A 16,491-nucleotide genomic window follows, 5' to 3' on the forward strand; every position below is an offset into this window, starting at 1 on the left:
TGGAAATCCTTTGTTAGGATGTTACTCTTGTTAGTGAACAATCAAATCTGGGGGAATGTCTAGAGAAACTTAGGGAATTTGCTTGAACTACCCTTCCAGCTAAGTTTTGAAGGTATTGGCCAGAAAATTTCTGGATTTTAAACACTGGGTCACTTAGAAACATATCTTGAGACCTAATGATCCATGTTACTGTTTACTATTCTCAAAGAGTTCTGGAGTTAAAGTGTTTTAAGCGCTGAATTAAAAGTATACTCATTGCTGTAATTTTTTGATAACATGAAATTTCCAAGGTACACTGTAAATTAATCTATGAAAGTATGCAATTGGAAAAGCTTAGTCAACTGATAAGGTAATTTAATGACTAACAAATAGGTAAATGACAGGTAACTAATTGGAGCTAATTTAACATATAATCATAGCATATCTACAAGACCTTACCCATATCATAGATGTTTTTAGCACTTAAACTTTTTTACAAAATTTGTGTTCAACCATCATGTAACCTAAATGATAGAGGGAAACTCAGACTAGTCAAGATTTTTTTCTAAAATGTAATCGATTAGTATATTTCATTTTAAATTTAAAATTAAGCATATTTTAAAAGATAGTATTCTTAGAAAACATAAAAACGTATTTTGAGAGCAAAAGGCCAGTATGTGGAATACAAATGATAAGTGCTAATTTGGGTCTACATCTTCTGATTGCACTAAAACCCAATTTTAGATAAATGCAACTGAGTTAAACATAAATATTGATCAAAATTAACTTTAGCTTTCTAGAAGAAGTTGCTTAGTCATGCAAAGACTGTAAGATGCTAAGGTCCTGACCTCAGAGGAGGCTTATGAAGCCTTGCTGTTGTGGAAGAAGCTGCCTACTTGCAGGATAAAATGTGATTCGGTACTGTACATCCTGAGCCTTCTGTTCTTAGACATGGGGCTTATTCCTTATAAAACCTCTGATGCCTGCAGTGCAGCACAGGGATCACAGTGGGAGAAGCAGCTTACAAAAGCAAGCACTTCTAGTCTAAGGAGTATCCTATCACTGCATTCCTATCACGGTATCCTATCACTGTGAAAATGAGCAGATTATGGTCCGGTCTTCATGAGACAAAGACCATTAGCAGAAAAATCCCTTTATTTCTCTTTCGTTGGGAAAGAATAACAGTTCAGTTTGCATTGCTCTGCGTACTTCATAAGCACAAGGACTGAGTCTTGGCTCTGTGAGCCATATTACAGAGGAGCTCTTGTTCTCTCCTGTCCATCACAGGAAAATGTGGCTCTGTTTAGTCTAAGAAACCCCAATCAGAACAATAAATCTTACCTCTGTAAATTATTAGGACCTTGTTTCAAACACTGAGCCTACCCAAATGATCTTAAGTGCTGGGAAAGTGCAGATTTGAAACCAGATAACACAGCCTTTCTTGATGCAAATTTACTCATGAGAACCTTTTGTATTTAGCCACACCCCTAAGCTCATCAGGATCTTTCATGTACTTTCCTAATAATTTCTGTATTATGTGGATTTTATAAGATCACATACATGTCATCATTCATTAAAATTTGGAAGCCAGCAAAAGAAGCTATAGTGTTGGACATCGGCATCAGACAGCAAGCTGAGCTTCTTTGGGGTCATTATTTTCAGTTGCTCCCGAAAAAGTGAAGGTTTTTTCTAGAGGCCTGTGTTCCTTACTTTTCTTCTCATCTTCTTGCGGGCTTTCTGCCTCAGTGATGCACTCTGGCTCTTCATATTCTAGCTTGGTTTGCACCACTGCATGATCAGTTTTGTCTATCCATTCCTAGGAAAATGAAAATGTTGATGTTGGCAGGGACTGAGATATCAGTCAAAAGAGACCTGGTTGCACAGACATCGATTTTCCTTTAGATATGGCACCTTTACAGGATAAGCCATAGTGAAGAAGATTAAAAGGAAGCAATATAGAGAAGCAGGATATAATATAGCAGGACACAAGTAAAGCAGACTAGCAGGAAAGCAGACAGGATTCCACAAATGCATACAAACTCTTATTTGCTATTGAGACCACGTTAAATACAACTTCATATTTAATCAGGGCCTTTAAGAAACCTTGAATGTGTTAAACACCTGGCATTCCTTCCTTGAAGGACTCATGCATTCTTTGACCCACATCCTGACTTCATCTAAATTAAGACTGAGCTTACATGGAGATTTAGGCAACATAGCTTTTCTGTATTAAAACTTCAGTATTAATTTGCATTTCATTCTTTCTTCTTCAGTTTCAGTTTAAAGCTATCTTATATATAGAAAGTTTCATTTTGCACTGAAACATTATTACTACTCTCTGATATTGTCATTGGGTTTAAAGATGTAAATATTTGACTTGTCTCCACTTAGAGGAAACTTAATAGTAATTAAGATAAAGGCAGCCCAATTTAATACAGAAAAATATATCACATATGCTATGTAATGAACTCAAGAACAGTAAGAAAACGAAAGCAAAAACTGTGGCCCATACATTTGACATCCTTTTTGTGTCTAAAGGTTTAGCACCCATACACCTCTGTGGCTAAGAGAGGATGCTGCTTACTCGTGCCTCCAAAGGCATGAGTGCCAACGCTGGTTCAAAAGTAAGTATCACAGCACTTCACAAACATAAAGCAGCACTGCACTGATTGTATGAGCTCTGGTATTTGTTCTGTGGATCCTCTTGGTGATGTCGCATGAGGGGAAGGGCTTTTTTCTTGGGTCAGAGACTGGGTTTTCTTTGCGGAGCAAGTATCAGTATTTACTTTTAAATTATTCTCAACACTGCAGAGATTACAGACTTGCTAGGATAGCAATGTTTACCTGGAAGTTTCCATTATAGTCACTGAAGAGATCATCAAATATGTGTTTTGGGTCTGGTACAGAAGGCATGACTGACTTCTGAAGCCTGCAAAGAGGAAAATAAAATACAAATTGACTTTTGTTGTAGTGTAATCATTCATACAAAAGTCTAATTCAGCACATTTCTGTAGCCACAAATATATTTTATATGACAGTACTCTAAGCTTGGGTTTTTTTGGATGTGTTTTAAAGTCAAAAAGCAATTATAACAGTGTGATAAAACCATGAGGCTAAGAGTGACTGTTCTGCTAGATTTCCAGCCAACCCCATCCTAGTAAAATCTGATCTTTATACAAACTTCCAACTAGCCGGTAAGTGCAATTCTGCTCCATGCAGTAGTCAGAGATTTACATTCCCTGGTGTCGTGGTTTAAACCCAGTCAGGTAATTCGTTCGCTCACTTCCCCCCCTTTCTTTCCCTCCCCCTGCTCCCGGAGGGACAGAGAGGAGAATCGAAAAGAATGCAACTCCCATGGGTTGAGATAAGAACAGTTTAGTAACTAAGGTATAACACAAATCACTACTGATACCACCAATAATAATAATGATAAAGGAAATAACAAGGGAACAGAATACAACACCTCACCACCCGCTGACTGATAACTCGCCCCCCAAGCCCGACCAAGCTCCGACCGATACCTCCTCCAACCCTGCAGTCTCCCAGCCCTTCCGGCTAACTCCCAGTTACATCCTGGGCATGACGTGCTGTGGTATGGAATACCTCTTTGGTCAGTTTGGGTCAGGTGTCCTGTCTCTGCTTCCTCCCGGCTTCCCCTCCTCCCTGGCAGAGCATGAGGCTCACAAAGTCCTTGGCCAAACCAAAACATCGCTATCAGCTCTGTTCCCGAGCCGAAAGTCAAAACACTGCACTGCACCAGCTACCAAGAAGGAGAAAAATGACTGCTACTGCTGAACCCAGGACACCTGGTCACATTCCCCTAGACATGAACTTGGTGCAGAAGCCAGCTGTACTGGATGACTTAGTGAACGCAAACGCAAACATGAAACATAGAATTATAGGAGAAAAAAACTCAATTTATGATCTGAAGAGTTTACCAGAGTCCAGCATACTTTCAACTCTGAAGATAGGGAGTTTTTGGTTTTTGTTTAATTTTCTCTCAAAAAGGCCAAACCTGGGGCCCTTGCAGGGTTCTTTGTTATTTGGTGGGTTGTTGTTTTGTTTTGTTTTTTTTTTTTGAAGTCTAGATTCTAAACTTGAACACAGTCATTCAACTGCAAATCCAAATATTGATACAGTCTTATTAAAGTCAAATGCATGGAAGCTTACTTCAGCCTACAGCAAGCAGACACTGAGTCTCACGAAAATTGTATAAAAGAATGTCAGTTCATAAGAAATAACCAAATTAATTGCCTTTTCATAATTTAACAAGATTATTGAAAAAGAGAAGTAATTAAATGGAAGAGACAGAATTTTATCCCGAAATATTGTTTTTTAACAGAGCCGTTCAGTTTTTTATAATTTAAGGGATTAGTTTTTGGAAGGCCAGTATACATTATCCTTCAAATAGTAATAAAGGTACTGACTTCCACATAGAATCATACAATCATAGGATCATAGAATCGTTAGGGTTGGAAACGACCTTAAGATCATCTAGTTCCAACCCCCCTGCCGTGGGCAGGGCAGCAAGGCCTCGTCCAACCTGGTCTTGAACACAGCCAGGGATGGAGCATTCACAACCTCCCTGGGCAACCTATTCCAGCTCCTCACCACCCTAACAGGAAAGAATTTCCTTCTTATATCCAACCTAACTTCCCCTGTTTAAGTTTTAACCCGTTACCCCTTGTCCTGTCACTACAGTCTCTAATGAAGAGTCCCTCTCCAGCATCCCTATAGGCCCCCTTCAGATACTGAAAGGCTGCTATGAGGTCTCCATGCATGACTTTATCAGATAAGAATTTTGGTGCTAAGAGACTTGATCCTGAATCATAACTCTGTTTTTATGACATGGCTATTTATTAGTAACCAATAAAATTATATTTACCTCTGCCATTGACACAGAAGAATCAAGAGGATAAGCATCATTAGAAGTACTGCCAGCAAAAAACTTAACACAATTACTGTGTTTGACTGAGGTTTTATATCATCACTACATGAACCTAAGAATAATCACAAAAATGTATGTGAAAAAGTTATTTTTCTTTAACAGAATTTCTAATCACGATACAACATTGAATGCTGTTAAAACAAAACAGAAATAAAAAGTTTTAAGAACAAACAAGACAAGTTCAATCATTCAATTGAAATTGAAAAGCCATCCTTCCCCAAATCTTGCAAAAGAAGAAAATTGTGTTTTTATTTATCTAAATTGACCTGGTTCAGGACAAAGGAGCAGGCTCACAGGCAAGGAGTAGGTTCATTATGAATGAATTGAATATTTCCATATCTTCATCAGATTGCATTGACAGTGATAAGCAGCTTTGTGCTAAGATCTATATTACATACACTGACTCACAATCGCCAATGCTGCTGAGGTTTTACATGTAGCCTGAATGTCTTATTTCCCAAGATAAAACAAACAAACAAACAACATCTCCCCTATCTATCTCAGCAAACAAAAAGGCAGCAAACCACAAGTGTCAATGTCCAGAATGTAAATGGTGGCAGGATATCATCTAACACACAGGTATGTAAAATTAACGCATTTGTACACTTTTAGCATTCTCATTGTTTATCCTGCAGCTTTTGTAATGCCACCTCAAAACTCTACCTGCTGCTACTGACCTGCTTTCCACATAAATGCTATAAAAACTAAATGATTATTCATGCTGAAGAAACCATCCAGCCTGTTCTGCCTGCCTGCTTTCGTCAGCTTGCCAGAGAGCCACAAAGAAAGTAAGGTCTTCAGAATCTGTGAAATTTCTTGAATCCAGCTTTGTTCAGAGCTTCCTCTGATGCTAGATTGGGGTGAACAATAACTCATCAAAGTCCTGAAGTGCTTACCCCAGTGAAGGGGCTGTGTTAATGTCACTTCAGATCCAGGGGCTCCCAGAATGACTAAACAATTAGTCTGCTAGGGGCTTTTATGAGTGCACCTCTCAGAAGGTGCACAGGGTGACATCGTCTTCTGATTTCTGGCTTTCATTTGCCACCACATCAGAGGACATATTTGCAGGTTCACCATTTGCATGGTGAAAGACGTTTCTCTGGAGTTCAGCACTGTGCCTACTACTAGTGCACAGGATACACTTACTTGAGATTTCATACCAGCTTGTGTATACAGATATTCTTCAGCTGAGTAATAGCCCACTGCATGTTTGAGAACTCAGATCTGGGTACACTGAACACCTGGTAGTTTTGATAAAACCTAGTAGGTGGCATTTCGTTCTTAGCTGATATGACACGAATGTGCTGGAATGCATCTATGAGCATCAGACTTCCATGACCTCTGGTCCTGTAGTTCAACTGGATGTATTTTCAAAACAAACTGACTTCAAACTGGGGCTTCAAGGGCTTTCTTAGGGTTCAGGTTTGATGTTTACATATCTTATGTGGACACCCATGCATCACTTCTATGTCATTGCTGAACCCTAGACACAATTGTAACACAGATAATGATACTCAACTTTGCTGATTATGGCATAAATTGAGAGTGTTATGGCCCATCAGGATCAAAATGGACACCACTTAAACATGGGCATTTAGACATCCGCATTAACTTTCTTCGATAACAAAAGATGCAACATTAATTTACAGCATGTTCCCAGCGTCCCAGCCTGCAATCACCCCTTCCCCATTTGTACTTAGACAGTATATGAATGTAGCACAACTGTTACCTAATAAGGTGCCATTCATCCAAAATGTTTCTGCTTCCCAGTCACTGCTGTAATTAACTACGTTGCAGTAGGGCACTAGCCTCTTCAGTCTGACCCGGAAAGAATAGCATTTTCTTGAATCAAAGCCTTGCTCTTCAACACTGCAACACTTAGAAGTTCTGGACTGAGAAGGAAGGTGTATCATCATTAATTCTGGTTTTCAAGATGGTGCTTCAGAATACTATACCCAGTCATGGTCACAACAAGGATAAAGGATAGGCCAACCCAAAACCTCAGAACTGAATTTTAACTACTCGGAGTTTTGAGAAATTCTGTTCCTTGACTGACTCTTCACTATTCATATCCATTCCTTATGGTCTGATACTGAGTTGTAGGTCAACAATCATTACTTAGTGCACTGTTACAGTTGCATATTTACAATATGCAAAGACACTTCAATTCAAAAAGTATATACAAGTTATATTTAAGAATGGAAAGCTTAAGTCAGTTAAATAATATTTGAAATTCTTAACAGCTAATTTCTGAATAAATAAAAATTCCATGTCCTCTCTTTTCTTTCATTCTATTTGTTATTTTCTCTCTTCTTTTCTCTACTCTGCATTCTGCTTTTCTTCCAAAAGATCTTCTATTTTGAATGTATAACCTTTCCTTAGATTGTCCTCATCTCTTTGGGTAACAAGATATAACTCAAAAAATATTTTTTTCTGTCACGACAGATATCCAGGGTCTTAAAAATCCAACTGTTTTCTACTACCAGTAATATATCAAAGTATAGGATGGGAGAACAATTTGAAAACAACTCTATTTTACGTTCTCTGGAGATGCTACTTCCCTTCCAATGTTGATTAAAAATGTCACATCCAACTCACTTGCCACTGTTTGTCAAACTTGCTTTTGTATTGAAGCTCAAGTCTCAAGCACTTCACAGCTCTCTCTGGCGTATTACAGCTTACAGTAACGGTGTCATCATTCCAGAAGAAGGTCACATTTTCTGGTCGATTGGGCTTTACTAAGAAGAGAGAAACAAATTTTGCTATAGTCTCTTAAAAAGAAGTATTTTGCAGTTAAAATTATTGTTACTCTTTCCTTGATGTTTCCAAGTACTAAGTGAACAAGGTGGTCTTTCTTCTTGGAGGGTGCATTTTTGTAGCTCACCTGCTTATTAAACATCAAAATGGAGTTTGACATGGTGACACAGCTCACAGTTCAAGGTGCCACATTCAAAGGTAGACGCTATCTCATGTCAGGAATCTACTGCGTGCACTTAAGAGCTATAATCTCCTCATACTCCCTGCAATCAAGAGGAAGAAAGAGACTTCCTAACTGGAAAAGGACTGACAAGTTCAGTACCATAAAATCTACAAGACACAATTGTGCAGATGCTGGAGGCTATGTGGGGTACAGTCTGGCATCTGCAAAAAGCACTGGGTGCCTATCTGTGCACAACAGAATATACTCCTCACTATTTCAGATGAGCCAAAATGCATGCAATGGTTTGATCTATGAAGCTTGTAATCTTCAGTAGCAGAAAATACAAAGGTCAGAAGAATGTTATCTGCTCTCTCAATCCTTCTAGTTGCTTTTTTGTATTATAAAAATTCTGCCTTCCTAATTTAAAGACTGAAGTCCTATCCTTGATATTTTTGGTTTGTTACCTAACCCTTCTGAAATTCATTTTCCTATCAGTGCATATTTAATACACAAAATTGGAAGATCAGGCTGCAGCTTTCCATAATTTGTCAGATATTGGTAAACTTATGAGATCCAAAATCATTCTCAAAGTTAGATACCACGACAGGTTTTTGTTTCATCCCTTTTGCTAAAACATTATTAATAAATGTTAATAATATATTTGGATTTTTTTCCAGATAATTCTACATTGTATATTTTCTGCATTATTTTTTCAGAAAAAAAAGTTTTTCCACTTTAAATGATGTAATTATGTGAAATTCCACAAGATTTTGACAAACTAATCTCACACTAGATGTAAAATATGTATTTGGGGGCAGGAAAAACAGGAACATCTTTTCTCTACTAGTTGAAGGATGTCTTTTATTCTGTCAGACTCTACCACAGTGACTCAACTAATTTTGTTGTCATCCAATGGTGGTTTTATGACAGCCTCTTCAATAATAAGTAGTTTGCTGCCTTGCATCACATGGAAGATGAAAAAAGAATGGAAAATTGAAAATATGAGATCACACAAGCAGAACTAAGACAAGAAACTGTCTAATTTTATTCATTTTCCTGATGTGAATACTGAGCAGGCCTGGACTAGATTTGTCACACCCATATACTTTAGTATTTTTGGTCTGATTTTTAAACTATGCTTTGGGACAAATCTGACTGTATCACCTCATTTAGCTGCCGCTGCACACAGGTCTGAGTAACTACTAGTAACCCCAAGGGAGGAAAATCAATATGAAATAGCTATAGTTTATTTTGACACACACACTAAGAATATTTTGTACACCAGTATAACTGATTTCTTCTTAAACTAAGGAGAACTAGAGAATCAGTGAAGACACTAGGATTACAAAAGTAGTTGTGATTTATACACTTACTATAAAAATCAGATTTTAGTCTTTTAGAAAAAAGCTCTTCACTTCCATTGTTATTCCTGATAGAGATGGCAAGGGTGGGTCCTTCTGTCTTAAAAAGACATCCAGAATTATAACCTTGATCCAACAAATATGTGGGACATGGCTTCCAAACTTTGTACTTGCTTTCATCAAATCTATGAATGAAATAATATTGGTGAATGGAACACTCTTACCGGTTAACACAAGTTAATTCCTTTTTGTTATTCTTTCTTTTTCTTTTCTTTCTTTTCTTTCTTTTTCAAATGATGCTATCAAGGGAAGTCTGCATATGGAGTTTCTTGAAGTAGCAAATTTCATAGTAGTGTGAGGGAATCCATTAGCCAAACCTCATTGACTTTCCAGCCCTGGGTTTCTATGCAGTTTAAAATAATCAAGTTTCCTTAATTTTCTAAAAAAGAGAATGACTTTCTCAAACAGATGCTTTCATGAACCTGTTTCCAAGATTGTACTGTTAAAAGTTCTTTCACATATAGTACCCAGAACGTAAAGGGAAGATCACGCACTGTGACTGTCTTAAACAAAAACGTTCAATTTCTATTAGTGTCCTGGGTTCAGTAGTAGGGTTTAAACCCACGACAATTAGTCATTAATGTAGTCAGTTAATAAGAAAAATATGCACATATGTGAAAAAACACTTTCAGTAGTGTAATTAGCATAAGCATTTAGCACACTGACAGGAGAGAGTCAAAACTTTCATATAATGTCTGCTGTGACTGGCTGGTCAGCAGGCTTATTTACTTGTACACTGCTGTAGCAGGTTGTGAAGATGAACAAGTTTCGTTCTGGATGATGAACAAATGCTAAAAACATTTTCAGGTATAGTTCGCAGAAGAGTCAACTTAAATATTTCAGCCTACCAAAGTAAATAAGAAGAAAAGAACAGGTATTACAAATACTCACGTATAAGAAAATGACACATTCTCTCCAGGAAATAGCTCTCTTGCTGCCCATGTGATCTGCATCTTCTCATTATTGAAGTTGATTATTGTGGTGCTGATGGCATTTTTCCCACCTACCCATGACATTAACAGAGAATATGATTTCAAATGCTGTTTGTATGAGAAGCATCCCTTGACATTGGTAGGCAATCAGTATTTCAAAGATATGTATGCAATAGACTCAGATGATCATAAAACAAGAAGACATAAGAATATCTAAAATGCAAGGAAAGAGAGTAAAATAACCTAGAGACATTGAAATTAAAATCTCAAAATAACAAAATGAAAGCACGCACAATTTGTTGTGTTTGCATGGCCGAGTTTTGGTAGCAGAGGGTCTACTAGGGTAGCTTCTGTGAGAAGCTGCCAGCAGCTTCCCCTGTGTCCAGTAGAGCCAACACCAGCCAACTCTGAGGTGGGCCTGTCTCTGGCCAAGACTGAGCCCATCAGTGATGGTGGTAGCACCTCTGGGATAATGTATTTAAGAAGGGGGAAAAGAGTTACTGCGCAGGAGCAGATGTACCCGGAGAAAGGAGTTAAAATGAGTGAAACAGCCCTGCAGACACCCAGGTCAGTGCAAAAGGAGGGAAGGAGGTGCTCCAGATCCCGGAACAGATCTTCCTGCAGATCACGATGGAGACCATGGTGCAGACTATGGCAAGGCAGGCTATGCCCTGCAGCCATGGAAGTCCATGGTGGAGCAGATTTCACCTGCAGCCTGTGAAGAGCCCCATGCCACAGCAGGTGGATGCCCAAAAGAGGCTGTGACCTGATGGGAAGCCCATGCCTTTGGAGGCTCCTGGCTGGAGCTGTGGCCCCATGGAGAGAAGAGCCCACGTTGCAGCAGGCTCCTGGCAGGACTTGTGACCCATTGGGGGACCCACGCTGGAGCAGTCTGTTCCTGAAGGGCTGCACTCATGGAAGGGACCCACACTGGAGCAGCTTGTGAAGACTCATGTTGGAGAATTTGATGGAGAACTGTCTCCCATGGGAGGAACTGCACGATGGAGCACAGTAATAGTGTGAGGAGTCATTCCTTATGGAGAAAGGTGCAGCAGAGATGATGTGTGATGAACTGATCACAACCCCTATTCCCCATCCTGCTGTGCTGCTTGTGGGAAGGAGGGAGGGAATTCGAAATAATAAAGCCCAGGAAGAAGGGAGGAGGGGGAGAAGGTGTTTTAAGGTTTGGTTTTATTTCCCATTACCCTACTCTGAATTGACTGGCAATAAATTAAACTAATTTCCCCAAATCAGGTCCGTTGTGCCCATGGCAGTAATTGAGTCATAGCCAACTAATCCAGGCTAATCTGTCTAATTCAGAACCCTTACCAGGTGAAGGGTGGCAACTCAAAACTCTTACTTGGACTTGGACACCTGGGTAGCCCCACTGAAAAACGCAGCAGTGAATTTTCTGTTTTTTTGGAGGGTGGGCTCCACATGCAGCGTTTACCCATTGTTCTCCAGCTGTGAGGTTACAGCAGTTGGCCCAGGTATGTGAAAGATCCACTTGCACCAATTTCTAGTGCTAAGCAAGTGATGTGGGTTGGGTTTGCATTGCAAGACTGGTCTCAGGTTGCTCAGCATTGTAGGAACGCTAGTACCTGAAGTCTGAAGGGAATTGTAAGGAAAACAAGTAAGTTTACTGGTGAAGAGTAGGTGCTTGCAGATGTCAAATGTTTAATAAATGTTTGGGAAGATCTTGTAGAATTTACCATGAAAAAGTGCCTTAATTGCTCTAAGGTGTTCGGTCAATTTGGTCAAGAAGGCTGTACAGGTACAGCAAAAAAAGGAGGAAAAGGAAAAAGGGCATTTATAACCTAGGTAGGCAACACCACTAAAGAGAAGAAAGGAGAGGAAAAGTGTAATTTGAACACCTCCAGGAGTGAAATACTGCAATGATATATGGCTTATGTTTCATTACTCCAATTTCAGCATGGTAAAATAATATTGTACTGCTTAGCCCTTCTCCATGAACTTTCTCTTACTGGGCATCATAAATAACACTTTTATTTGGTAAACTGTGTTTATAGGTAAAGTGGTGGAATTAACACAGACAGCACCTGTTCATTAACTGTGAGAGAGAGCACACAGAATTTGCTCATGATTTTATTTATTTTCTTAATACACCTGAGGAAAACAATGGTGCCAATATTTACACTGAGTTTGCCTCTCAGATACGTGCTGTGTGCTTGGGAAGCTCCTTGAAACTGCAACTATGTATCCCACAACTCTGACACTGACAACAGAGAAAGTAAAGATTTTGGTAAAGTGGTAATCCTCTCTTCCCTCTCTGTATAGGCCAAATTTTGAAGTCCTTTTTCAGGGTGCCACATTTACCCTCAATTCTAGTGTAAAAAGAACACAAGCATCAAAACCCAGAATCCCACAAATTTCCTTTAATGGGATGTTTGATCTCTTCAAACTTGCAATGAGTGTTTGGCTCTAAAGGTGAATAATAAGGAATCCAGAGGGACCACACAGAATTTCCACGCACTAAGGAGCAGATATGCCATAAAACCTGAGGGTCTGATCTGACTGGTCTGTTGGAAGGAAACAAAAGTCACAACTGCATTCTGAACCTTGGACAACACTCATTATTCTCTTTTTTCAGTCACGGTATGATGGCTTTGTACTACTTCTTAGAGGCTGCAATTCAGAGATGCACAGTAAATCCTGGGGTTGGCAATGGATATTTTTTGGATAACAGGGAAGAATATCAGTTTGGCTCCAGTCCTGCAGTGAGGACATCATCATACTGATGAACTTTGCAAGTTATGAGCAGTCCACTTGACTTGAGCAGGATTACTCAGAGCACATCAGCTTAACAATACATATAAATCTTTCTAGGATCTAGGATTACATAATATGTAAGAACCTTACATATCGTGAATTGAAACTCTGTGATTTTAGCATTTAAATATAAGCTCCAGCAACTGCAGTTATTTATGTACTAAAACGGAAGCTAATGCATTATGAAATATGTTAATAATAAATAGAACCACTTAATAGAAATAAAACAGAAATTTTAATAATCTAACATATTCTCTTCTGTTCTCTAGTTTTTAAGAACTTCATATGAAATCAGTTTTTAACATAATTAACTGTGTAGGACAGAAAAGGCTTTACCAGTCTTTTATTATTAAAGACTGTGTTTCTAGAGCTCTAGTCAGAGCAGTTTGCTACTGTGCTTTCTAATTTCGTGTGTTTTGTAGCCTTTTTGAATGTAGTATGAGTTGTGTTTTGTATAAATTGTCAGTAAATATTTTCATATGTCTTTTCAACTTATAGCATGTATGTGGTGCACAATTCACATTTCTACATGGAAAGGTGCGTAGCCCAAGTGAGATTTTAAAAGTTTGGATTCAGTTGGCATCAAGTCCTCTGAGGATATGTACAGGTTATCTGAAATATGGTAACTTTTTTCTGATGATCTTTCTTTTGCCTTTAACTGAAAGGTGGTTAGTTTCCTTTCCTTTCCTTTCCTTTCCTTTCCTTTCCTTTCCTTTCCTTTCCTTTCCTTTCCTTTCCTTTCCTTTCCCTTTTTTTTTTTTTTACTTTTTTGAAGCATTTATACACCTATACTTCTGGAGTCAGAATCATTCATATATTTGCTTAATGGAAGGAGACAGAGAGAAATAAAATGAGATTTTTATTAATCCACCTTTAACACCATAGATGGTCCCCAGTTAATGTGCCAGCAGCTCTTTAATAATTGTAATCATTTAAAACATTCTTCTATTCATGATCCTATAGGCACACAATAGACCAAACTAACACATTCATCATTATTCATTGTATTATGATAATGGGTAGATGGAAAGGTCAAAAATATTATGAATAGGCAGTCCCTGGGCTAATGAGGTGCGGCAGCAACTTTGTGCCTGAGGATGACTTGCAAGTCTGTCTAGGTATGTAGTATGCTGCAGTGGTGTAGTACACATACCAGTACTCTGGAGCATGAGCTTCAGGAAGAATTATCCAAGTCCACATCTTTGGTAAAACCAGACTGGGACTGGAAGGGCTCCACAAAAGGTTTTAACCTCACAAGTACTGCTGGGCTTTTCTCCAGACAGAGAGGTGTGCAAAATACCACTATGGTGTGTGGAGAAAGCACTTTTACAGGGGAAAAAGAAGAAATTTCCCTGAGCGAAAAATTATGCAGACACAACCATGCGCAAGAATATGAGCAAGTACATTCCACCTCCAAGACACTTTTCACAGTTTATTACTGAGAAAAGATACTCTTGAAGGGGAGCGTAGTAAAAAGGTCGAATGTCATGGAATAGAACAAAAAAAAGAGAAAAAGGAGGGGCAGAATATTAATCTGCAAAGATAACAGAATGGAACATGCATGTACTGGAACAGTTGCAACCTCATTGAAGCACAACAAAGAAGAAAAACTACTTTTGATTTCCTAACACTGATGAAACTTGATAAGTAACCGCATGTTGAACTTCCACATATCGACGCACACTGTGTAGAAACCACTGGAGAGCAAAACCTAGATCTGAGCCTACAGTCCTTGGTTACCCTTAATACTACTGGTCTATCAGAACAGATTCATTATATTAATAGGAACACATGTAAGTCAAAGAGGAATTCTTTGCACACAAGACTGTTGACTTAAATGCACAGGACAGGCTGAATAGAAAACATCTTTTCAAGAAAAGGAACAAGGCAGCAAGACAATTTTTTATAGACATTTTGAGACAAGGCATAATCCTTATAATGTACAACTTTACATCCTTACAACCCATCAAACTGAGTGGTTTTTTTTTTTTTTTTCAGAAAATCGCTGACCATTGCTAGGTATGACAACAACTTTAAGCATCAAAACTGTAATTTTCAAAATTTGTTCCACAAAGTCATGCCACCAGTACAGCATGCCTGTGGGTGGTTGCCATCTCAGGACAGCAAAGAGTCATGTCCTGTCACAGGAGAGCCAATGACTCACAAGGGCAATTAACACTGAAGAATCAGGTGGCGTTGCATTGCCAGAAACAGTACTTACTGTACCTAGAGCAGAACAGAGAGCTGATTATAGGTTGATAAGAAGAAGGCTTAACTTTAAAGTACCTCTTTCTCTTCATAAAATGAATGACAGGGAACTTGTGGAAAATTAACATGAGTGAATATTAGATTATCGGTCTATGTGTTGGGCTTTGTGATTTCTATAATAATCCATTTATCTTTGGCAAACTGTAAATAATGGCATTGCAGACAAGCATATGAAATATTTAGGGGTTTAATGTTTTTATTAATTTAATGTTTAATTATTTTTTTGTCTTGATGCTTTTCAAGTGCAATATATTGCTGGATATTTTCCCAGTGTGTTAATTCTTCCAAAATACTAAGCACTGAAGTCTTACCTGAAATCTGTTTGACCCATCTTTGTTCAATGTGAAGGCTAGTCTTTTTTTGACAGTCTATTTTGTTATAACCTATGCCTTCAACAGTAAGAAGTCTTACTTAAAGAACAGACACAAGTTTAGCATGTTCTGCCCTGATTTTTAATTAGAAAATTCATAGAAATCTGTCATTATCATCATTGTTATTGGGATTTTTTAAGAATCTACTTTCATCTATCTCTGCTGGATATCAATTTCTGTTTAGTGGATTCTTTTCATCAAATTAATTAATATTGTAACACATGAGGTAAAGTATGCACAGAAATATTGTTAACTAATATATCAATTTCTTAAATAAATATCTGGGGATTTAAACTTACCAGGAGATTGTGACTGAGAAGCCACCAGGTTGCCCAGTGTGAAGAGCATTGAACATGCTTGAAAGATGAGTCTCATGGTTGGAATTACACAACAAGAGATGAGTAATCTTAATCTTTGGATTTTACTATTTGATTACTTTATACCAGAGGCTGCAGGGAACTAGAGGAAATGACTGCAGGAAATAAAACAATGACATATGTCTAGCTATAAACAAATCAGAAGGGCAGGACTCTGGAATGCACACCTTTTACATACTATGTTAAAAAAAAGCAATTTCTCAGAATATCTCTCTTGTCAGCACCTTGCTTTATCTTTTCACAGCTGTGTCAGTCAGTGGTGACAGGAGCCCTGATCCAATTGAGGGCCAGGTCATTGTACATAGCTGTGATCACATTATTTCATGGATGAAGCACTGACCTCAAAGTGCCCAGTGACTAAGGGTAGGAGAGGTACAAACAGCCTGCCTCCCCACTTACAGATCAGGAGTTGTTCCTGCTAGCAGGTGTTTATACTGCCACTCCATATGCCTAGTGCACTACTGCTGGCTTGAGCAACTTCTTTC

General features: G+C 38.5%; 1 protein-coding gene across 1 annotated transcript; it reads right to left on the reverse strand.

Annotated features, from left to right (window-relative positions):
- Positions 1-280: 280 nt before the first annotated feature.
- On the reverse strand, positions 281-16,096 carry CRLF2 (cytokine receptor like factor 2). The gene is given in 9 exon segments (XM_061459970.1): positions 281-1,609; positions 1,612-1,795; positions 2,824-2,908; positions 4,865-4,979; positions 6,657-6,819; positions 7,526-7,665; positions 9,221-9,393; positions 10,160-10,271; positions 15,929-16,096. Coding segments are annotated over 9 exon segments (1,134 nt in total). The 5' UTR covers positions 16,005-16,096; the 3' UTR covers positions 281-1,523.
- Positions 16,097-16,491: the final 395 nt, after the last annotated feature.

This window comes from Pezoporus flaviventris, unplaced genomic scaffold (genome assembly GCF_033815535.1).
Source record: "Pezoporus flaviventris isolate CSIRO_AGI_PZ_B2104156 unplaced genomic scaffold, CSIRO_AGI_Pfla_v1 ptg000030l, whole genome shotgun sequence".
NCBI lineage: Eukaryota > Metazoa > Chordata > Aves > Psittaciformes > Psittacidae > Pezoporus > Pezoporus flaviventris.